At 42.3% G+C, this 25072-nt stretch overlaps 1 protein-coding gene across 5 annotated transcripts in view; it reads left to right on the top strand.

Annotated features, from left to right (window-relative positions):
• The window catches only part of LOC144072940 (oxysterol-binding protein-related protein 10-like), a 36967-nt gene that overhangs the window by 8837 nt on the left and 3058 nt on the right, over positions 1-25072 (top strand). The window contains exons 1-6 of one of the 5 annotated variants that reach the window (XR_013299970.1): positions 4365-4589; positions 6710-6868; positions 15479-16001; positions 19935-20121; positions 22345-22527; positions 24494-24679. Coding sequence is in view for 4 of the 5 variants with exons in the window: in XM_077598367.1 (XP_077454493.1) it covers positions 4527-4589; positions 6710-6868; positions 15479-16001; positions 19935-20121; positions 22345-22527 (1115 nt within the window). In the remaining variant the exon portion in view is untranslated. Of the gene's footprint in view, positions 1-2147; positions 2438-4364; positions 4590-6709; positions 6869-15478; positions 16002-19934; positions 20122-22344; positions 22528-24493; positions 24680-25072 lie in introns of those variants that run through there. The other 4 variants (XM_077598368.1, XM_077598367.1, XM_077598370.1 and 1 more) reach the window with 4 other exon arrangements.

Here is a 25072-nt window from a genome sequence, read left to right as displayed (position 1 = left end):
TACAGAGTATTACAACACCGAAAAGGGTGTTTTTAATACATGGAAAGCCTTGCCACCACTTATGAAATCTCTATATGTAATTATTATCTCGTACTATATTCATTAAATAAGTCTAATTATGTCCCAATTGTGCAAGACACTGCCACTTTTAATTTCATTCAAAGGTCACACGAAACAGTCCCTGTTGGTCTAATCTCTGGTGGTACATTCATCTGACTTCATTGTAGGCAGTGTGGCTTCATTTCCCATTCACTGACAATGAGAAAATGTAAAGTGTAAATGCCTGTTTATATATGCTCAGTGATTGACTCCCTTCGATTTCAGTTTGTATACAGTCAGCTAGGCTCTGGCACCCTGTAAAATGGATGGATGAATTGTGGTCAGAGGAAGCACTCATTTACTCTCTCCACATCTTTAAGATACTGCAAGTACTTTTACAGCCGTACCTCTACTTACGAAATTAATTGGTTGTAGAACATTTTTTAACATGGATTTTTCCTAAGTAGAACAGTACTTTATATGTAAATTCTGTAATTCGTTCCACAGTCCTCAAAAGAACTACCAACTAAACCCTTTAACAATGAACAAAATGTCCCAATTGGATGAAAGATGTGAGAAACTGAAAATTGAAAGAAAATTATAAGAAAAGTATTTATTAATGTAGAAAAATTACATAAGCATGCAAAAACATGTTCTTTTCGTGGAGTACTACAGTACAGTAAGGAGGAAGCTAACGTTAGCATACGAACACATGCACATAAACACACCTTAACTACTTCAAATTATGAATTCAAAACAATTTAGCATCAAATATAACTCCAAAGGGCTAACATTGTCTCCATCTCGTTGTTCAGTACAGATCGTCATGGAGTCTTTGCTTTTAATTTTCCTTCTCCTTCAATAACGTAGCGATGCTAGGAGGTGGGTTACGGCTGGTCGTATTGCCTTGCAATATCAGTCAACCGCATGCCACTTTCTTATCTTCTGTTTTTTTGCTGAAAAACACCAATAATTAATTTTTAAAAAGAGTTGTTGTTGCAGGAGGAAGTAATGCAGGCAACAATGTTACCGGGACAATTTCAGAATAAAATTACGGATACAGGAAATTCATGCATATCAAAAGCTTTCGTAACCTGAAAATTCAGTATCTAGGTTCTTAACCTGGGTTTAATCGAACCCTAGGGGTTCGGTGAGTCGGTCTCAGGGGTTCGGTGGAGCCTCGTCACATCGACTCATCATGTCTAGTCACGATAACATGCCCTGCTTGACCATCACTGGCTGCAAATGATCACGTGACATTGCTTGGCCAATCAGTTCTGCGAGGAATTTATATATCTTGAATTTGAAAAAAAATCCTATTAGTATTTTACACTAAAGTATGGGGGGGGGGGGGGGGGGGGGTTGAGGTGGCGCGAGTAGTTAGTGCGTAGTGCGTTGGCCTCACAGCTCTGGGCTCCTGATATGATGCCTGTTCACGTCACATGTGTTTACTTCCGCGGCATTGATTGGGTGCGTTAGTTATGCATTATGCGTAGATGTCCGTGTTTTGCAGGTTAGCATATAGCCAGCGGTTCGGTGGAGCTGCTGCAAAAATAAAAAATAAATGCAGTTCTTTTAAGATGGAATAGCTGTCGGAGAAAATAGAAGAACAAGCAGGGAAATTGTGTAAGAAAGGCCTTTTCTGCAAAACATACAGCGAAGCTAAAGTTGTAAGCGAGTTTTCCGATGGAAAAATATTGCATATAAATGGAAGCTTGAGTATCTCAAGTGACATATTCAGCAGAAAAGTCATTTGAAAGAGAATGAGAAGTAAGGACAGAGGTGAAAAAGTAATATTTGTGCATATTCTAGTGACATTTATTAGGATTTTTTATTCATAGATATTACTCATCAAATTTTATTATGACCAGATCATTTATGGGTAGTAGACATTCACCTGTTTATGGCAGGTGTGATACTGGTTCCCCCACTGTGAGGCCGATGCGCTAACAACTCGCGCAGCTGGGCCGTATTTTGGTAAAATCTCTCACTCAATTGACAATTTACAATCATCTCAATGTCACTTTTACGTCACTCAAAGATTTTTGAAATATGAACAGTTTTATATAACTGAAAAAACAAAACTTATTTCCTCCCCCTTGCTCTAGGACTTTTGCTTTTTGAAAGCTACTTCTGCAGCCACTCTGAACTGCTAAGGACAGTCCTTCACTTTGCTACACAACAATGTTCCGGCCCACAACCAGAACCACTCAGCAAGTTTAAGCGAGATGGCCTCTCTAGAGAAAGTCAAGTTGTGGAACTAGAGCTTCAGTGTGAACCAGGTGGAACCCGGTAGCCTCCAGCCAAGTAGTCAAAATTTCCTTCGTGAGAAGTCCCAAACAGGGCAGTTACACAAAGTCAAGAAAATGACCACAACTGCATGCAGCCTGTCATACAGGTATGATAATTGATGATGATGGATGATGATGATGATGATGGTGATGGTGGTGGTAATGAGTGATGATGATGATGGTGATGGTAATGAGTGAAGATGATGGATGATGATGATGATGATGGTGATGATGATGATGGATGATAATGGATGATGATGGATGATGATTGATGATGATGGATGACGATGATGGTGATGATGTGGATGAGTGATGATGATGATGGATGATGATGGTGATGAGTGATGATGATGAGGATGATGATGGAGGATGGTGATGCGTGATGATGATGGATGATGATGATGATTGAGGATGATGACGACGACGATGCCACCGATGTTAAGAGTCTGTCTTTATGCTACAACAGAGCAATAGGACCAAATAGACTCTATTTGGTCCTATTGCTCTGTTGACTCTTAACATCGGTGGCATCGTAGTCCTATTTTTTCTCGTTATTTAGTAGAGAGAAAAATAGGACTACAAGATAAAAGTCATTATTCAGTAATACCTTGACATACGAGTGCCCCGACATACGAGAAATTTGAGAGACGAGTACAATTCCAAGCAAATATTTGCCTTGAGATTCGAGACAATTTTTGAGATACGAGCATACGAGACCGCCATGTGGCCGAGACGCGAGAGGCTGCTTATGGGAACAGCATGGCACTGTCTTTCTCGCCGCAACTCCCTCGTGTAAAGATACCTTCAAACAATGGGCGTAGCGTTGCGGGAGCTCGGTAGCTACAAAGAAAATCAAAGACATGTTAGCGAAGTGGCAAGAGTCTTCTGATTTTATGGAAAATAGGCACCCGGACAAGTTGGCAAGTGGTTCTCCGTTATCCTATTGTGAGGACATTTGTGTGAGTCATTTTCAGAATATTTTGAAGGGAAGACAAAAGCATTATAGATGGAGAAAAAGTTAGAGATACGTTAAAAAATCTCTAAAAATATATTGTGATAGAATTACCAGATTTATTTTTGTCACTTTTTAAACAGTATAGACCAGGAGTTGGAAAACCGGTCTGCGATGGCCACTGTGGGTGCAGGTTTTTATTCCAACCGATCCAGCACAGACACTTTGACCAAAGAGATTTCTGTAGAAAACAAGAAGCACCTGATTGCAATCCAATGATTGCAATTGTAGGACACCAGATTGGTGAAAAGGTGTCCTCTTTATGGGTTGGAATGAAAACCTGCACCCACTGCGGCCCTTTGTGGAATAGTTTGCCCACCCCTGGTATAGACTCAAACTATTTTTTGAAAGTTGCATGTGTTACACCCTGCATTTAATCTTGAAACACAGGGGGAATAATTACAACAGTGAGACGTTGTTGTTTCCTCAATCCAACTTTTTACTGTAATGATTCCAAATCCCCCGTGCCTCAAACTACGTGCTAAGACATCAATAATCGAATGCCGATATTCTTTAACATGCCACACACTTGTCATATGGATCAAAGGATCAACAATCGAACTCCGATACACACATCCAATCCAAACTTGTACATTCTGAACATGCAATCGTTAATAAATCAAACACTCTAGCATGTCACACATGCAATAGTGAAAGATTTAAATTTAACAGTGAGTACTCTGAAGACTTCTCGACTTCTCATTTGAAATCACTTGATGAGTACATTTCGAGTATGCATTTTTAACTCTTATAATGCGGCAAGCTTTGAGTTCATATGGCGGACTTGGTGTTTCACTTCGGCCGTGAGATGGGCGCGCATGGAGTGAAAGATCAGCAGGGATGGTGACGTGTGGAAAAAGTCATCATGTACAGATCACTAAGTCTATATTGTCATCATGTGTTAGAAGCAGATGAGTGATATAAGCGGAATGCCTGAGGGGGGAATTGGAAGCTACTAAAGTAGGACAAGTCCCGATGTAGTATACATCGTCAGCTTGTAAGGGGTGGGGCTTGTGGGTAAATCTGGTTTGGTAAAAGAGAGAAACAATCTTCCCCTTGCAAATTCAGAAAAAGAGCAGACATTTTCTCTTGATTTCCATTTTTTTTTTTTTTGTTCTCAACGTTACACATTTTGAACCCACTCTACATTTGGCTTTTGTGACTGCCCTTTTTTCTGTCTGTGGATGCTAGCGATGAAATCTAACAAAACTCCTATATCTTCAGTGGTTGAATGTAAGCTGAGCAAAGTGAGTGGCTGTATTCATTATTTTGCACATTGTGTCTTTTATGGTTTTACAGCTATGTAATTTATGTTTGAATTTTGCATCTTTTGTTCTTGTTGTCTAACTACAGTATTTAAGAACTTTGATTTGCAATTCCTTACAAATGTATGGAATGGATGATTGTTTTTGCTCATATTTTGAAATAAGGCAGAAAGTTATAAAATCAGAGTGTTGTTGCAAAGTCTGCATCCGTGTCACGTTGGGATTTATGAATCCCAAAAATATGGATAGAAGCTGCTTGAAGACTCCAAATTGCTCCTAGGTATGACTGTGAATGTGAATTGTTGTCTGTCTCCTCGTGCTCTGAAATTACCTGGCAACCAATCCAGGGTGCCCATAGTTGGCTGGGATTACCCCCATGACCCTCTTCTTCCCATGTGAGAATAAGCGGTACGGAAAATGAATCGATGGCGATTTATTTACGAAAAGAGACTGAAGAGAATCTGGTAAAATATTGTTTTTGTCTTTCATTGTGAAAGGACCAGATAACAAGGACGGCCTGGTGGAGCAAATGTTTGGCACGTCAGCCTCACAGCTCTGGGGTCTTGCGTTCGAATCCAGGTCACGTCCACCTGTGTGGAGTTTGCATGTTCTCTCCGGGCCTGCGTGGGTTTCCTCCGGGTACTCCGGTTTCCTCCCACATTCCAAAAACATGCACTGTAGGCTGATTGGACACTCTTAATTGTCCCTAGGTATGGGTGTGAGTGTGCATGGTTGTCCGTCTCCTTGTGCCCTGCGAACGGCTGGCCACTGATCCAGGGTGTCCCCCCGCCTCTGGCCCCAGCTTGGATTTGCTCCAGCACCCACGACCCTTTACAGTTGGATTTATTTAATGTATGGAAGTAATTATGATTTCTTTCTATTTATTTCTGATGTGTAACAGAATAAAGGTAGTTACGTTTAAAAATAACTTTTAAAAAATGAAATACCGTATTTACTTGCATATAAGCCGCACCCAGAAAATTGCCTTGAAATTTTTGAATTTTACAATTTCTCGCATATAAGCCTCCCACCTGATTCCCATTTTCCCCTCCATATTCATGGTTTTAATTGGGAGTAAACATGTTACTTTGAAGGGAAAATCTTAAGAAAAATCATCACAAGTGGTATTTCTGAGATACTGTATGAATCAAAAGCACATTATTAGGGTCAATTTCATAAGGGAGTTAATAAGCATATCTTTGTAAATGCAAAATATCAAATTATTCAATTTGATAAACAAAATAAGTCTATCTTGATGAGAAACCTGATGCTTTTTATTGACAAATCTATCTGTTTATCTTTTCTCTATTTTGAAATAAATAACCGTATCAGCCGCATTGTCTTGCGTTATGGTGTTATGGCGTTTCGTCACCTTGCAGTTTCGTGCATGTCGTCTTTTTATGCTCATATAAGCCGTACTCTCGATTGAGTCATCATTTTTTGTCCGACAAATGTGGCTTATATGCGAGTAAATACGGTATCTTGCAAGTGTTCTCCAGACACTGAAGAATCAGTGCAGACTTGCTAACCAAAATTTTCTTACCACAAGTTTAAGATGTTGTGGCAGCCATATTGCGTCAAATGTCAAAATATCTAAATTATTTCGATGTTCATATTTTTCCAACAGTTGTCACTTTCGAACAAGATGTACAATGAAAAAATGTGGATTTTTTTATTTCAAAATCAAGGCTACTCGCGTCTGGCCAGTCAACGCATGTAGAACTAGGTTTATACATCAGCGCCCTAGGTAAGATGGCTGTGACCCGAGCGAGCAGTGACGCAAGTTTTTTTCACGTTTTATGCAGGATACGTACGTTTTTTTTCTTGAATTTCATTCATAGACATATTTTGTTTAGCATTTTATCTGTTTATTTTTTCTCTATTTTGAAATAAATGACCGTATCAGCATTCGCTTGCGTCATGACGTCACGGTGCATGCAACGGAGCCATTTTGTCGTGACGTCATCATGTCACGGCGGTTTTTTTGCATGTCGTGTTTTTATGCGCATATAAGCTGTACACTCGATTCAGTCATCATTTTTTGTCCGACAAAAGCGGCTTATATGCGAGTAAATACAGTATATGTACATATCTTTTATCAGGGACAACAGAACAGCAGCAGCCCAGATAGCCTAGATCCAAATGAGGAGAAAACAGACACGGAAGACAATGATGAGGAAGAGTTGGGAGTTCTTGATGAGCAACGAAGCATTATACGTCATCTACTGTCCCAGCTCAAACTTGGGATGGACCTAACAAAGGTGAACTTCACATGTTTTCCTAAGAAAGGGGTGCCAAAATAAATGATGACAATACAATTTATCACAAGAAGATTGGGTGGCCCGGTGGAAAAGTGGTAAGCGTGTCGACCTCACACTTCTGGGGTCAAGGGTTCGATCCCAGGTCAGTCTTCATTGTGTGAAGTTTTCATGTTCTCCCTAGGCTTTCATGGGTTTTCTCTGGGTACTCTGGTTTCCTCCCACTTCAGGTTGTCTGTCTCCTTATGGCCTGCGATTGGCACTTAGTTAGCTGTCATAGGCTACGGCATGAATGAATGAAAACAAGAAGCTTGAGTTCAGCCTATATTCTGTTCCACTTCTCAGCGTCAACTTAAAATGGAGCTTAATATAACAGTGGCTCTCTATTTGTTTAGGGATCAAAAATGACTATATATATATATATATATATATATATATATATATATATATATATATATATATATATATATATATATATATATCCTGGTGCCAGCTATGGTTGGTATATGGTATAGTTGGCAAAAACTTTAAACACTTCACAGCCTGAAAATGTACAAGTTATTTTATTCATTCATTTGTTTTCTGAACCGCTTTATCCTGACTAGGCCCGCAAGGGGTGCTGGAGCCTATCCCAGCTGACTTCGGGCCAGAGGCGGAGGACACCCTGTATCGGTGGCCAGCCGATAAGGGTACAAGCGGACAGACAACCATTTGCACTCACACCCATACCTTGGGGCAATTTAGAGTGTCCAATCAGCCTACAATGCATGTGTTTGGAATGTGGGAGGAAACCAGAGGAAACTCACTCAGAGAACATGCAAACTCCAGACAGGTGGACGTGACCTGGATTCAAACCCAGGACCTCAGAGCTGTGAGGCCGACGTGCTAACACTCAAGCCGCCGGGCCCCAGTTATTTTAATAAAAGATAAAAATAAACAATGCGTTATGGCGTTTCGTCTGTCACCTTGCAGTTTCGACATGTCAAGTCTAATTTGTGCGCATATTAAACGTATTCTTGATTCACTCATAATTTTTTGAGTGACAAATACGTGTGACGAAATACGTAGGAGTAGAGTTGAATGGCATGACAGTAGAAAGGCCTTTGTGAGGCATCAATCAGCTGTGTTCATTTAAAAGCTGTGCAGTCTTGTCATGGAAAATGCAGACATTGGTTCATCAAGTTGATACTACTTGATGGTGCATGTTAGTTTGTTGTGCCAAACAAAACTAATGGCACAATTGCATAAACTTAAATACAACCGCTTCTGGTAGATTAATTGCCTAAGTTGAAAATAATGTCACAAAGCTCTTTGGACGATGCTATAATTAACGTGTTACCAATTCTTCACCATCAAAGAAATGCACATTCATTCATTCATTCATTCATCTTCCATACCACCTATCCTCACATGGGTCGCGGGGGATGCTGGAGCTGATCCCAGCTGACTTTGGGCAAAAGGCACCCTACAACCCAAGACTGGCCGCCACACATAGAGACACATAGAGACAGACAACCATTCGCATTCACAATCAACAACCGAGCGGGAATCGATCTAACGCTTGCCCCTACCGAAGTCAGGCGATTGAACAACTACACCATCCGTTGGTCAAAATGTACAAATAAGTAAATAATAAAATTAAGTAAATAGTAAATAATAAGTATAATTTCAGGCAATTGTGTCACGAACTATGTAATCAATTTGTCATATTTTGTTTGGGGGTTTGGTGGAGGTGTGTGCGTGTCTCCCTTGTCTGTGCTGTCTGGGTGATGTGTGTCCCTTTTCCTTCCCCTTCCTTATGTGACCACGTGTGTTTGATTGATAATTATCCCTTGTGCATCTATTTATACGTTGCGTCCTGGTATGCCTCGGTCGGAGTATTGCTTGCGTTTGGTCATGTTGTCTCCCTGTCAGAGTGCGTATGTTCTATCCCCGTTAGGTTTGTTTCTTTATAGATTTTTACTAAGTCCTAAGTTTGTATGGATTTCTGTTAGTTCTTATTAAAACCTTCAGTTTTGTGCACCAGCACTCCTGTTTCCGTCCACTTCCTGCATCTTTGGGTCAGACCGCACTGCACACCCTAGGCGATCTATGACACAATTGACGGATCAAGTTACTACAGTCTATCTTGTTGTAGAGTGCTATTCCAACTCTGTCATCCTGTCTGTCATCCTTCACCACTTTGTGCCTTCAACATTCGCAGCTTCAACATTTGTGGCTTCAGTACTTCACGTTTTTTGTTATTATATTAAGTATCCAAATAAAAAATGTTTAAGAAAAAGTCAAAATTCACACTGAAACTCGCAAGCAGAAGACACTTCCCTGTCATCCGCATGCCACTCAGAAAAATAGGGCAAAACCAATCAATCAATCAAAAGCCTTTATTGTCATCATACACAGCTACGCGTAACGAAATTGGTGGTGCTACTCCACAAAGTGTGTTTTCCCAGTAAAAACATAAATAAGTAATATAAAAATATAAAAAGTCACGTCCTGGCAAGGTAAATTCTGAAATATTGCACAATCTTAGATTGCACATTGTTATTGCACAGAAAGGATTGTATGTTGTGCTAATGCAAGTTCAGAGTCCTGATGGCTCTGGGAAAAAACTGTCCCTAAGTCTATTTTTCTGTGCTTTGTGAGACCTATAGCTCTGCCGGAGGGCAGCAGCTGGAACAGTTTGTGACCAGGATGGTATGGGTCCCTAACAATGTTCCCGGCTCTGCTGAGGTAGCGAGGGCTGGCAATGTCATCCAGTGAGGGCAGAGAGCAGCCGATGATCTTCTGGGCCATGTTGATCACTCTCTGCATGGCTTTTCTGTCTGCTGCCGTGCTTCCAGCATACCACACTATAATGCAGTATGCCGGGATGCTCTCCACAGTGGCTCGAAAGAAGGTTACCCGAAGCTTAGTGTCCAAGTTGTTTCTGCTGAGTAACCTCAGGAAATTGAGTCGTTTCTGGGCCTTCTTCACCACTGCCGTGGTGTTAGTAGACCAGGAGAGCTTGACCATGACGTGGACCCTCAGGAATTTGAAGGACTGGACCCTGTCTACGCATACTCCATTTATGCGTAGACAGGGTCCAGTCCTTCAAAACAGGCGACTGTCACTCAGCTCAACTCTGAAGAAGAAAAATGGTAGACAGTGGGCGGTGGTCGTCGCTTTTATCTGGAAAAGGAGCTTTCTTAGCATATTGAATGGCCAGGAGCCTCAGTGAGGGTGGATTTTTTTCAGAAATGCGAACCCAGGGGGATATTACGGCAGACGTCGTTGCCCTCACCCGAAAATAGAGCTCACTCAGTGAACTGGACGGCAGAGAGCCTCGGTGAAGGTGGATTTGTTTTTTTTCAGAAGCGCGAGCCCAGGGCAACCTTATGGCAGACGCTGTTGCCTTTAACCAAAAATAGAACTCGCTCAGTGGACTGGACGGTTGGGAGCCTCGGGGTTGAGGAATTGATGGTGGAATTTCTCAACAATGTTTCAAAGTGCAAGCTCCGGTCGACGTGACAGCGGATGCCGTTGGTTTTATCCGAAAATAGAGCCCTAAGATGGCTGGACGCCGCGGAGGAGCTCTTATCCGCAAATAGAGCTCTTTCTGGGCAGGTATTACGGCTAGACGGTGTGGAGGAGCGAAGTGGAAGTTTAATTCCGCCCAAAACAATCACGGCAATAAAGGTGAAGAACTTGTTCTTATTACTTTGAGAAATCGGCACGAAACTTTCAATGTGGCTTACAGTTTAAAACAAATTGTCCCAGAGATTGGTCATAGCCATTGAATATGGCAATTGCCTTGACAGTGTCATGTCCTTGTACAGAAGCATATTTGTACCAAAGAAACAGCGGTCACAACTCCCCATCAACATCTTCCTTATGCGTCGAAAATCTTTCGCAGAAGCTCCTCCTGAAAATCTCCTCTATGGCGCACCCTGAAGATTCCATCAATAATCCAATGCCTCTCAAATCTGACATCAAAGACTTGGACTAAAGCACCTAGTAACCTGTTTTTTGTAATTCAAATTAAGCAGAGAGGAACTATTTTCACTGAGTACAGTACTTACAGTATTTACATTTAAAAAAAATATATAGATTATATTTTGATATACATTACAGTGTTTTAATATGCCTATAACTGTGACATTTAATAAATACACTTCTTAATAATTGTACTTGTGTACTTGTAATTTTGTATATGCGCAAAAACATATAGTGTGGAGGTAATAATAGGGGTGATCCTACTTTGCGGTTTTTCGATTATCGCAGCTATGTCTGGTTATGTTATCCGCAAAAGGGGGATTACTGTATTGTTAACCCCCCATATCTTTCTTGTTTTTTTGTTGAAGTCGGTAATCACATGGCTTCCGCTCAGGTGATTGTGGTGGCTCTTTCAGACCAAGGAACAAATGTGATTACTGATGCCTCACTGCTCTGGATTACAAGAAGAATGTGCTGGTAGAATCTAAGAAAAAACAAGGATTTCTTCTGTGTGATTTTGAGACAGCTCAAAGTGTCAGCAAAAGCAGAGTCACCCCCTCCCAAAACCAGCAGCCATTTGCCCATTGAGTATGTATGTTTTGGCTTGTTCATGTAAATGACTTTTTGCATGGTGCATCCACACTATCATTGTTAAAGGCAACACACTGTACAATTTGACATGCACAGGTTCAAAACATGCATGTGTTGCACAGTACAGTTGTGGCAATGTGCTTATGAGAAACAAGTAAAATTATTTGAAACAGCAACATTGGTTGAGGCAACAGGGGGAGAAAAGGGAGGGGTAAGTGGTAGTTGCCCGGAAGCGTGATTTTGATCGTTCCACAGTCCATCGTCCAACATTACAAGGCGGTAGATTTATTTTGCACTTGCTGTGAACCGTGCATCTTAGAGATTCAGGATTTATTAATTCACCTGCTCTTGCAGTACTTATTTTTGTTAATCTTTCCTCTAATATATGTTGAAAAACTTACCTCTTCATTGTTTTTGCACAAAGGCTAAAGTAATATTAAAAGTAGCAAAATTGTTTTTCTGTGTTTTATCTGGACAAAGTGCATTGAGGCATTTCCTTGGTCAAAAAATACTTTAACACTACACCATTTTGTGGCATATGTAGGCAAGTATAAACATTTGGATTAGTTATTTCTCATTCTAAACCAGAGCAGGCAGGCAGCCACTTGGGGCACCCTAAGCTGAAAGCCCCACAATGTACCCTAATAGGTGCTACAAAATACTACAAGAGGCTTTAAATTAATACCAGACCACATTTTGGGCACGAATTCATCTAAAAAGTGCCAGAAAAGGCTTACTAATTCAATCTAATCCTAATTATAGTCATCTTTGGCCCTGCTCACTCAGAAATAAAAAGTGCTAAAGATGTCTGGCCTATTGTTTTATGAGAAATACATGTGAAATGATTGTGAATTGTGAGCATGAGTGTTGGTCTGTTTCATTGTGTGGCTGGCAACCAAATCAGGGTGTCCTTTGCCTGTTGCCCCTGGCTGGCTGGGATAGGCTCCAGCATCCCCTGCAACTCTTGTAAGGATAAGCGGCACGGAAGATGAATGGGTGAATGAATAAATGTCTCATCTCATTTTCTGAACTGCTTTATCCTCATTAGGGTCGCGTGGGGGGGGGGTTGCGGTGCTGGAGCCTATCCCAGCTGTCTCCGGGCCAGAGGCGGGGGAAACTCTGAAGCAAAATTCATTTTCTACATGTAAAATTACATTAGTAGCATTTACATTTTTTGGCATTGTCACCATTTTCATGACGCCACAGGGTTGAAATCCAAAAGTGTCAGCTATCTTTGAATGAATGCTCCCTCTCAAACATTTCCAAATGAGTGCTTTCACCTTAAGACACCAGTCTATAATGCTCTCCCCGTCAGCCATTTTTTTTTATTATCTTTGAATTGAATTGAATGCTTTTATTGTCATTATACAAGTATAATAAGATTTCAAGCTTTCACCACATAGTGCACAAATAACAACAACAAACAGAAAAATAAATAAATAAGTAGTCCAAGTGAGATCAGCAGAGCGGAACGGCCTTGTTCCGTCTGAAGTCCAGGATGAGTTCCATGGTTTTGGAAACAATCAGCGCTTGTTGTTGAGAGTGTACCACTCGCTAAGTCTACGGACTCAACAACAAACAAACACATAGATAATCAATTTATAATAATGATAAATCTCATCTCATTTTCTGAACTGCTTTATCCTTATTAGGATCGCGGGGGTGCTGGTGCCAATCCCAGCTGTCACCCTGAATCGGTGGCCAGCCGATCCCGGGGCACAAGGAGACGGACAACCATGCACACTCACAACCCATACCTAGGGGCAATTTGCCTACCATGCATGTGTTTGGAATGTGGGAGGAAACCAGAGGAAACCCACTCAGAGAACATGCAAACTCCAGACAGGTGGACGTGATCTGAACCCAGGACCCCAGAGCTGTGAGGCTGACGCGCTAACCACTCGTTCCACCGGGCCGCGTAATGATGAATAAATAATCAATAAATTGTAATCGATAAATAAGTGGTCAACATAATAAATAAGTAGTACGTATAAGTAGTAGTAATAAGTCTTGATTAGGTCCTAGGTGCAGAATTTGAGTAGAGTATGGTGACAGCTCTTGGGAAGAAACTGTCCTTCAGTCTCTTTGTCTTGGCTGTTGTGGCTCTATAGCGCCTTCGAGAGGGCAGCAAGTTGAAGTGGTGGAAGCCGGTATTTGTAGATGCTGGACAGGATAGGTAGGGGCAATTGATGATCATTTGGGCTGTGTTGATCACCCGTTGCGGTCTTTTCCTGTCGGCTTCTGTGCAGCTTGAGTGCCACACTGACACAGCGTAGGTCAGCATGCCCTCATTAGCAGACCGGTAGAAGGTCGCCAGCAGGTTGGTGTTTACGTAGTTGGTCCTTCTTGAGTACTCTCAGGAAATGTAGCCTCTGCTCCGCCTTCTTGACGAGTGCTTTGGTATTTGCCGCCCATGAGAGATCAGCAAAGCTGTGGACTCCTAGGAATTTGAAAGTCTCCATTTGCTCCACACATTTGTCCTTGATGTGCGAGGGGGACGGAGCAGCCTTGTTTCATCGGAAGTTCAGGATGAGTTCTGTGGTTTTGGAGATGTTCATCGCCAACTTGTTGAGAGCGTACCACTCGCTGAGTCTGAGGACGACATATGTGTTGGCCGTCTCATTCTCCTCTGTGATCATCCCCACCACTGTTGTATCGTCCGCAAATTTCACAATGATGTTCTCAGGTTGCGTGGGTCTGCAGTTGTGTGTTTAGAGCGAGTAGAGTAGTGGACTCAGCCCAAAGTCTTTGGGCGAGCCGGTGCTGAGCATTCAGGCAGATGAGAGGTGGTGACCCAGCTTCACGTGCTACGGCCGGTTGACCAGAAAGTTCTTAACCCAGGAGCATGTGGAAGGTGGGAGCCCCAGGTTAAGAATATTCAGTCTTATGCTGTAAAAGGCTGAGCTGTAGTTGATGAAAAGCATTCTTACATAGCTCCCTCTTTTCTCAAGGTGGCTCAGTGCAGCGTGGAGGGCAGTGTTTATTGCATCTTCGGTGGATCTATTCGGCCGATGTGCAAACTGATGCGGGTCGTGGATGAGGGGAAGACAGGCTGTGATATGTTTCAGTACCAATTTTTCAAAGCACTTAATGATGATTGGTGTGAGAGCTACTGGGCGGTAGTCGCCCATATTGTTAGCGGGTGACTTCTTGGGTACTGAGATGATGGTGGCCGATTTATGACAGGCTGGGACAGAGGCTTGTTCTAGTGAAAGGTTGAAAATGTCTGTGAAGACTGGTGCTAATTGGTCAGCACAGGCTTTAAGTCCTTTGCCTGGTATTCCATCCACTCCTGTGGCCTTCCCGGGGTTGACTGCATGGAGCACACGTCTCACATCCACTACCTCCACAGTGAGTGGGGTGAATCTTTTTGCCAAGTTTGGTGAAGGATGTACTGGAGGTTGAGGTGGTGTGACTGGGTGGTGGGCTTGGGACTCAAAGTGGGCAAAAAAGTTGTTTAGGTCCTCTGCCAGTGCCGCATCTATGTCCGCAGGAGTCGCAGCTCGGCCCTTGTAGTTTGTCAGGGTCCGTATGCTCTGCCACATCGGCCCGGTGTCGTTAAGTTGCCCCTCTATCCTCCCCTTTTAGTCTGCTTTGGCAGCCTTAATGCCTCTTTTCAGGTTCGCGCATACTGCGCTGTTGAGTGGCCTTTCGCCGGATCTGAAGGCTGTGTGAGTGATCAGACCTGGCTGGTCATCCACGGTTTCCGATTTGGGTACACCTGGATGGTCTTCCCACAGTGATGGCACTATACAGTACTTGATATAAGACTACTGTGTCTGTGAAGGTTCCCAGGTCCTCATTGTGGAAAGTTTCCCACTGTGTCTGTACAAAGCAGTCTTGGAGATGGAGCAGGGTGTCATCAGGCCATGATTGTCGGCTAAAGGTAGTGTAAGCTGGGGCCAAGAACAAAGAGACGTGATCTGACTGTCCCAAGTGTGAGTGTCGTATGGCTCTGTATGCCTAGTGTTTTTTGTTGGTAAGAAATTTAGTTTAATAGTAGCTTTATTACTCCAATGAGAAAAATCATTTTTTTCTTTCTCCTCACAGGTTGTCCTCCCAACATTCCTCCTAGAGAAGCGCTCTCTACTAGAGATGTATGCCAACTTCATGGCTCACCCTGACATCTTCCTCTCTATTGCCACCGGATCTACATCAGAAGAGCGTATCGTCCGCTTTGTTGAGTACTATCTTACTGCCTTCCATGAGGGGCGAAAGGGCACAGTGGCCAAAAAGCCCTATAACCCCATTCTGGGGGAGACCTTCCACTGTTCTTGGTGTGTGCCCCGGGACCGTGTCCGAGCCCTCAGATCCACGAGCTGCACAAGTCCCAAATCAGCGGCCAGGTTCCCATCTGCAAAGTCAAACTCTTCCCAGAGGGAAGTAGATGGTTTAAGTGGGTTAAAATCGGACTGTTACCAAGTTCGATTTGTGGCAGAACAAGTGTCTCACCACCCGCCTGTATCTGGCTTCTACTACGAATGCAAGGAGAAAAGGATGTGTGTTAATACTCATGTCTGGACCAAGAGCAAATTCATGGGCATGTCGGTTGGCGTTTCAATGGTTGGAGAAGGTATGTTGTGAATACATTATTTTAAACGAAGAAGCCTTTTTCAAGCAATGCAAAAAGTTAATACAATGTAATATCTCGTATGGAATTACTGTAGATTGAAAAAGCAAAGGGGCACGATGATAGAGTGGTTAGCACATCCGCTTCACAGTTCTGAGCTCGAGGGTGATATCCCCGATAGGTTCCAACTTTTCTGTTTGGAGTTTGCATGTTTTCCCCATGCTGCGTGGGTTTACTCCCGGTACTCGGGGTTCCTCCCACATCCCACAAACTTGCGCGGTAGCCTGGTTGTGCACTCTAAATTGTTCTTAGGTAAGAATGTGAGCATGATTGATTGTTTATCTTGTTGTACGCTGTGATTGGCTGGCAATCAAATCAGGGTGTACCCCGCCTACTGCCTAGTTGGCTGGGATAGTAGGCACCAGCACCCCACGACCTTTGTGAGGATAAGCGATACAGACAATGTATGAATGAATGAAAAATCAAGAGACGAAAAGTCGTGGAACATTTAAATTGTGTTTGTCAGTTCTCCTATAGAAGATCTCAGAGTTGCACAACCAGGCGTGCATGAATGTGTGCCATCAAGAGAATGCACTCGTTTGAAATAATAAGAACAGATTGGCGAGCTAATTGAAGAGCTGAAGGTGTTGAACAATACATACGTAGAGGACTGCTTCACTTACTAAGTATGAGTGTGAAATAGTGTGTTTTTTCAGGGAAACAGATGTGGATAACTTCGACCTGGATGAAAGACAGCTGGCTGTTATATAAGCGTCAGGGAGGAAGAGGGGAGAAAAGCATGCTGGGAACCTAGCAGGGACTTGAGGCAGATATAACAGTTAGAAAACTCAGCTCACAATTACTATCATTGAGGTCAAGCTTAACTAACATACATGCCCTTTCGTCCAACAAATAAAATAATATCTTAATACTGCAGAAATGGTTCTACCAAGAGCCGTATGTGAGGGGCGTTTGTTGCTTATTAAGGATTGAGTGCTCTGGCACCTCACTGTGTGGCGAGAAATGAGCAATTCTTGTTTAATTCTTATATATTGTATCTTTGTTCATCTGTTTGTGTCAGTGAAGTACAGTATACAAGTAGATTGAACTTTTATTTTCTTTCGTTAGATGCTACAGTGTACCGTAAACCAGATTTTTCCTCTTGTGCCATTTAAATGAACAGAATAACAGTATATTTTCCCCCTCAATCTAATAACAGTTCAGTCATACTCAGCAGCAAATACTGAAATCAAACATTTTCTCTAACTGGTAATGAATCTGCCCCATCTCTGTGGAGATATTTTATACTTCCTTGCAAAATTGCTTTAGTTCAGCAATACTACATGGTTATCATGTACGAACTTCCTTTGAAGGTCATACCACAGCTTTTAATCAAATGGTTTTTCGCTAAAATGGTGACAAAAAACAAGTTCCATCGAGCTCGTTTTGAAATCCTTACATTTAATTACTGTAGCACCAAGTGTCCATTAAATTTTTGTTATGTGATAGAAATAGGTTGTAGACTAAACACGCTGTATATTCACGTTACTATTGCTTATGTCAAGCTTATGTACAGTTGAACCCCTACTTACGAATGCTTGAACATCTGAATTTTTCAGGTTACAAAAAGCTTTAACGCGTAAATTTGTGTTGCAAGATACGAAAATCTGGCCAAGTTACAAAACATCAAAAGACGCATTGCATATAAATAAATCAAGGAAATGCTGCAATTCTTGCGATAAACATCAATATCTGCAAGCTAGCACGAAAATGAATACTCACTAATTACCCTCATTTCAGCAACACCCACATTACATGGCCCACTTCACAATTCTATACAGTCATGGTACCAAGACGGACAACCATTCACGCTCACACTCATACATAGGGGCAAGTTAGAGTGTTCAACCAGACTAACAAGCATGTTTTTGGGATGGGCGAGGAAACTAAAGTACCTGGAGAAAATCCACCCGAGGCGAGGAAGAACATGCAAACTCCACACAGTTAGAACACAGATGGGATTGAACCCTCGACCACAGAACTGTGAGGGCAAAACACTAACCACTCGCCTACCGGGCTGACCAGTGAAAATTTAGAGTAGCATAATGTTATCAAATATTATCCCGCCAACAGTTTCAAAATATTCAAGGGTATTACATTATCACTTTTCTTACTTACCGTTTGAGCTGTCAGATTTAGTACACACAGGTATATGTACTTGTAGTGCAAGTACCGGGACTTGAAGTACAAGTACATGCAAGTACACATACTGAAGTGTGTCTTATAATATTTAGTCATATCAGCATGTTTCTCCTCATTTCTTCCTTTGAGCTCTGTCCTGTGTCCTTGACGAAATTATAATATTGTCGTGATCATGTTTTTGCCGGTTCATAACAAAAGCTTACTTTATGAAGTGTAAAATCCCATCGTTGTTTGGTTTCTGTACCACCCTTCTGACAGTATAAAGGTAATTGTAAATTATTTATCTGCGCACATTTGTGAATGACAGCCATTGCCTATAGTTCACCTGTGTCTGGGATATTCTGTAATAAAAGCTTCAAAGTGACTATTCATCGTCTCCAGCCTGCATTTGAATAAACAACACCTTCACTAGCCAAAAAATAAAACGAACCCGCGAAGAAAGAGCTCTCTTCCTTCAACAATACCCATAGTACATTTTCTTTGTGGTACAAGTGCATCTACTTGGCGTACAGGTACACACAAGTACACACACTTATAGTACGGTACTCGGACATATCGTCGACGGACACTTCGTCGCCGGACGCTTCGTCCCTGGACGGTTCGTCGAACGGTTCGTCGAACGGACGCTTCGTCGCCGGACAGTTCGTCGACCAGACACTTCGTCGACGGACAATTCGTTGCCGGACAATTCGTTGCCGGACACTTCGTCGCCAGACAGTTCGCCTAACCTTAACCACTATCCCCTAACCCTAATCCTAACCACTAACCTTAACCACTATCCCCTAACCCTAATTCTAACCACTAACCTTAACCACTATCCCCTAGCCCGCGACGATTTAAAGAAAAAGAGAGTCTATAAATAAAGTAAAGAAAAGTTTGACATCTGAGTTGTTATCTCACGTTGATTCTTTTTGGGGTCTTTCCAAACGTGGAGCGCTCAACGTAGGAACCGTTTCGTGCGTAGTGTGTTTAGAGACGAGCACATTTAGTACTTGCACATGCCCAAATGTTAATGTGTCTGTGTTGTCGAGCGAGTTTTTGCTGTTTTATTTTCTTTAATAAAGAAAAAGAAAAACTCCCATCTGTGAATTTCGCGTTGATTATTTTTGGGGTCTTTCCAAACGTGGAGCGCTCAACGTAGGAACCATTTCGTGCGTAGTGTGTTTAGAGACGAGCACATTTAGGACTTGCACACGCCCAAATGTTAATGTCTTTGTGTTGTCGAGCGAGTTTTTGCTGTTTTATTTTCTTTCTAATAAAGAATATGTGAATTTCCTTTGTCTTCTTTTTAATAAAATGTTTAATTAAATAATTTTATTTATTGTCTTTTATTTTAAAAACAATCGTTTGCGAGTCCGGCGACGAATTGTCCGTCGACAAAATGTCTGTTCGACGAACTGTCCGGCAACGAAGCGGCCGTTCGACGAACCGTCCGGGGACGAAGCGTCCGGCGACGAAGTGTCCGTCGACGAAATGTCCGGTCACGTATAGAACAAGCACTTATGGAATCAAAACAATAACAAGTAAAACGGGCTAAGTGGCAACTTTTAAAATGGGAAAATCCCTGCTTCACCATTTAGAACTGTGTTCATAGTATTTCCAAAAATAACCATCTCAATTGAAATACTATTGGGGCCATTTAATGGATAATTGAAGTGCAAATCTTACATGTTGCTCCTTTTAAACAAACGCACTTCAGTCTATGTACACTTATATCTTCCCTGTCTTTCTAAGGTGTCTTGCATTTGTCAGAACATGATGAAGACTATGTGTTCACCCTGCCTTGCGCCTATGCCCGCTCCATTCTGGCTGTCCCTTGGGTGGAGCTGGGGGGAAAGGTCACCATTAGTTGTGCCAAAACTGGGTACTCGGCTACTGTAACGTTCCACACCAAACCTTTCTACGGAGGAAAAGTGCACAGGTAGGTGGTGCACGGGTACGTTCTGCTAGATTAGAGTGTTCTCTCACTAGTATTCCTTTTGTAGTAAGTAAGCCTGTAGTGTGAGGTTTTGGTTAAATAACAAAGGACATTAGCATTGCAAGCAAAACAGTCCTGCCTATTTCAATAATTAATTTTACAGTATCATATTGCCAAACTCAGTATCTAACCTAAGATTCGTCAATTGGTCCACAAAGGGGGATAGTGGGGGCAGGCTTTTTGTCCAACCAAACAATACGACCCCTCTTGACCTGTCCTGTGTCTTACAACTATAATCAGATGATTCCAGTCAGGTGCTGAGTGTTTTAGCAGAAACCTAATTATTGAAATCAAGGAGCAAGCACTTTTTTGATTGAGACAGCTATAAACAGTTGATATTTTTAAATGTAATAATTCCTTCAGAGCCATACTGAGAATTTAAATGTAGCAATAAATGCATTCATTTTTATCATTTAAACACTTTTAAAGTACAATAAGTATTTAAATTCTTTTAATAACACTTTTACGCTGTTGTTAATGAGTTTCAATGAGGCTACATCCGCAAGGGAGTCTAAAGAAAACAAAAAATATGACGAAAGCAGCACTTGCGTTAGTGTCGGTGCCACAGTGATGTGCCAATCCAAGGTTCTCATTGGTCTATGTTAAAGGCACTGTGGTGTGCCAACGCGAGGCTCCCATTGGTCGATGTAGCGGCACTGTGGTGTGCCAATGCGAGTCTCCCATTGGTTGATGTAGCGGCACTGTGATGCGCCACCGCGAGGATCCTATTGGTCGATGTAGCGCCGCTTGAGATACAGTGTCACCAAAACGGTGATGTGCCAACGCGAGGCTCCCATTGGTCGACGTAGCGGCGCCCGAGGCAGTGTCACGAACACAGTAGTGTTCTAACGGGAGGCTCCCATTGGTGGCGCCACGTTGTTGTGGCAACGCAACGTTCCAATTAGACTCAGGTCTGTCACTAGCAGCTTCCACATTTTCGTTTACAGCTTCCACATTTTCGTTTACAGATTAGCCATGTGCACCCAGCAAATGAGTCTTATATGGCTCGCGAGCCATAGGTTCTCTACACTTGGGTTACACTGTCTGTCCTGCATCAGTTGGAGCATAGACCAGACCAATGTTCCCTCTAATTTTTCGTTGGTCTGAGCAGAAAGTCAACCTCCCTGAGCGCACTGAGTACCAGTGTGAGCGACATCATCGGTACTCGGATGATTCGCCTAAAGACGTTTCGCCGACGGACGTTTGACAGACGGGCAGGTCGCCGAATGAACGTTCGGCGGAACGTCCATTCGGCGACCTGTCCATTTTTCATGTAAAACATGCTGTAAAACACGAAAAACATAAGTGGACTGAGCTACTGCCACTTGCTGCCGCTTAAACGGCGCCATCATGGGGAAAGGGGTAAAAAAAATATATTAAAAAAAAAAAAAAAAAAAAAAAAAAAATCCGATTTTTTTTTTTTTTTTTTTTACTGCGCGCCATATGATTGCTGCTGCGCAGCGAGGACGAGAGTAGTGCGCAATTGCGCACGCGCGCAGCTTAGAGGGAACACTGGACCAGACCCTACTGCGTTTTTTTGTGGAATTGCCCACCTCTGGTGAAAACACTTCATGGCCACCAAATGACCGAGCCAATCAGGAGAAAGAAATTGGCGCTGCAGACGTGACCAGGAAGTGACTACGCATTTGAATACTATACTGACGCCTATAAAACAGCCAGTTATCTTGCGGTTTCCCATGTTTTATCCAAAAAACTTTTAATTTCCTTATTAAAAGAGGAGCGTATAATTTCATCAAACGCTTTTCTGCCAATGTAACGAGAAGATCCATCGTCCAATCAGCAGCTATTTTCTCAATTGGATCTTGCCCAGACTGAGCTATGTATTATATTCATAACGGACATATTAATAACGGACATACGGAACTGTCAATCTGGCATAAGTTCCCTCGATAAAAATTATATAATAACTAAATATATGAAGAATACCAAGGTGCAAAAATGCTGAGGGTTTGTGTAGTATTAAACATTTTTTTGGGGGGGGTCATGCAAATGCACTTGATGTGATGGTTGAAAATATTGTATAAGGGGTTTGCCCTTAATAGTAGTGAAAATAGGGGGATATGAAAAGGAAATGTAGAGTTTTTTTCTGCTAGAACACCCCACTCTGAATGTTGTCTTTGCTTGAATAAATGTGCCTTTTCACAGAGTAACAGCTGAAGTGAAGCAAAACCAGACAGGAAGCATCGTGTGCAAAGTCCAAGGCGAGTGGAACGGGGTGCTGGAATTTACCTACAGTAATGGAGAAAGCAAAGTGATTGATACATCTAAGCTGCCTGTCTTCAAAAAGAAAATCAGACCAATAGAAAAACAAAAACCGAATGAATCACGGTGAGTCTTGCAAATGCATGCATAAATAAAAACACAAATCGGTAGAGAACCAGAAGTATATTGTAATATTTTATTTTTATATGACTTTAGTTGGCTTAAGGGGACAAACAACACCATCCCATCTGAAAGAATATTGTTTAATAAAATTAAAAATACAATTTGTGTAATACTGAAGAAAAATATGAGCCTTAGACAGTTTTTCCAGGAAGTGGCCACCCGACACGGGATTAATGCTGGTAGGATTTTTGCCAATCCATTGTAAGTATCGCAGATTGTCCACCGTCTCTCGTGATGTCAGTCACTTTCATGGTTCCGTGCACCTGTGTTTGAGTCCATCGGTATTTATGTGTTTGTGTGTGTATATAACTGATGTCGCAAAATGTCTGCGCCCGTAAACTGTGCAGTATTTGGGTTCAAACATTATTTTCTTATCATTGGTCTAAAAAATAGTGATCTACATACTTAAGAACTTAAACCAGGTGTTGCCTGTTCCTTTAACACTATTTACTAGGCAAGGGAAGAACTGTTTTTCATTTATAATTCCAACTTGACTGGAGAAAGGTCAGAATTGTCAAAGGCAAAATAAAATTAAATATATAAGAGCAAATATTTCAAACATGAAGACCAGTTTGGACAGGAGAGGCAAAAATACAGAATGAACAGAAACTAAACATACCGTATTTTCAGGCCTATCGGGCGCACCGACTGAAAGGGGGCTGTGAAATTTCAGTTTTTCACTCATATTTTTACCCATAGAAAGAGCTGCCTTGTGGTGTAGAGGTTTACTCTTTCGACTTCGGTGCGGGCAGGCCCGGGCTCAATTCCCGCTAGTGGCGGAATGATTGGGAGTGCGGATGATCGTTTGTCTCTCTGTGTGCTCTATGAGTGACCGTGACCGGCCGTTTGGTCGCCGGACGTTTGGTCGCGGACGTTTGGTCACCCGGACCCAAACAACGGACGACCAAACGACCGCGACCGAAAGTCCGGCGACAAAACAAGGTAAAACAACACGGTCTACGCATCAATAAAAGCCAACAATGGCCCTGAGCAGTTTCACTGAGCGGACGTATGAGTGTATAAGAGTTTGTATGTACATGAGTTGTCCCCTTAGGAAGGGACGTCAGTCAGGGTCTTAACAAGTTCTCCAACCAAACACAATAAAAGTACGGGAAATTTTGAGCTTTTCTTTAGCCTAATAATTAATAGGGCATTAAGTATGACTAAATAATAATTTACAGTTTGTATTTAGGGAATTTTAGCAACAATTTTAAATGGTAATTATCAATACCTTCCGGGCGACCAAACGTCCGGCGACCAAAAGTCCGGCGACCAAACGGCCGAGTATCATGAGTGACTGGCGACCAGTTTAGGGTGTAGTCTGCCTTTCGCCTGAAGACAGCTGGGCTAGGCTCCAGCAACCCCCGCAACCCTTTCGAGGATGGACGGTATGGAAGATGAATGAATGAAGAAAAGGCGCTTCGGCTCAATGGACGCACTGAAATGCTGGCATGAAATCGTGCTAGCATGACAGATACGCTAGCATGCATGCTAGCATATGTTTTAAAAAAAGAAACAGGAGCAAAACTGAGTTTGATTATGTTTTATTGAGGAAATGTTTATTTGCGGTAATATAAGTCAAAGCATCATCATAGGCGCTGTTCAAAGCGGCTGCCATTTGCAGAAGCTCCCTAAACCCTCACCCGTCTTCTGTGTTTTTACAGCTTTTTTGACAGCTTTTTTATCCTTTAATTTTACGTTTTATTGTCTCTTAAGATTTTACTTGTTACTTTACTTTATAATTTATATTCCATACTTTAATGTTTTAAAACTTTACTTTCAAGACTCTACTCCAAGACTCAAGTTGTGCGAGAGGCAGTCTTTCATGTATTAGTTAAGTTTATCTTTGCAAATTCTGGACATTACATTTTTGACCCACTCAGCCATGCCTCCGCTGTTTTACACAAAGGATCAGCTGTTAGCGCTACGCAACACCTGGATACCCCTGGACCTGGACCTCCCCGTGGAGTTAAAGAGGAAGAGAAGAGGATGCAGAGCTGGACAAAAATGTCAGGAGAGAAAGCGACGCTTCAGACCCAGCATTCCATCTATTATTATGGGGAACGTAAGATCTCTCCCCCAAAAGATGGAAGAGGTAACGGCGCTTACCAAACTATGACAATATCGGAAAATCTGCATTATGTGCTTCACGGAGACCTGGCTGAATGAACTAACACCAGACTCTCTCATCTCCTTGGATGGCTTTCAGCTGGTGAGGGCGGACAGAAATGCTGAGGAGAGCGGTAGGAAGAAAGGTGGGGGACGAGCTGTTTTTATTAATAGTAGATGGTGCAGCCCCGGGCATATTACTGTGAAGGAGCAACTTTGCACTCGAGATATCGAGCTAGTAGCTGTTAGCATCAGGCCGTTTTACATCCCCGGGGAGTTCTCGCACGTTATCGTAATAACTGCGTACATACCTCCTTCCACCGATGCGGCAGTCGCTCGCGAGCTGCTTCACGGTACTGTGTCCCGGCTGCAGATGTCA

The sequence above is a fragment of the Stigmatopora argus genome, chromosome 4 (assembly GCF_051989625.1).
Source record: "Stigmatopora argus isolate UIUO_Sarg chromosome 4, RoL_Sarg_1.0, whole genome shotgun sequence".
In the NCBI taxonomy this organism is placed as follows: Eukaryota; Metazoa; Chordata; class Actinopteri; order Syngnathiformes; family Syngnathidae; genus Stigmatopora; species Stigmatopora argus.
This window is presented reverse-complemented; position numbering and strand designations above follow the sequence as displayed.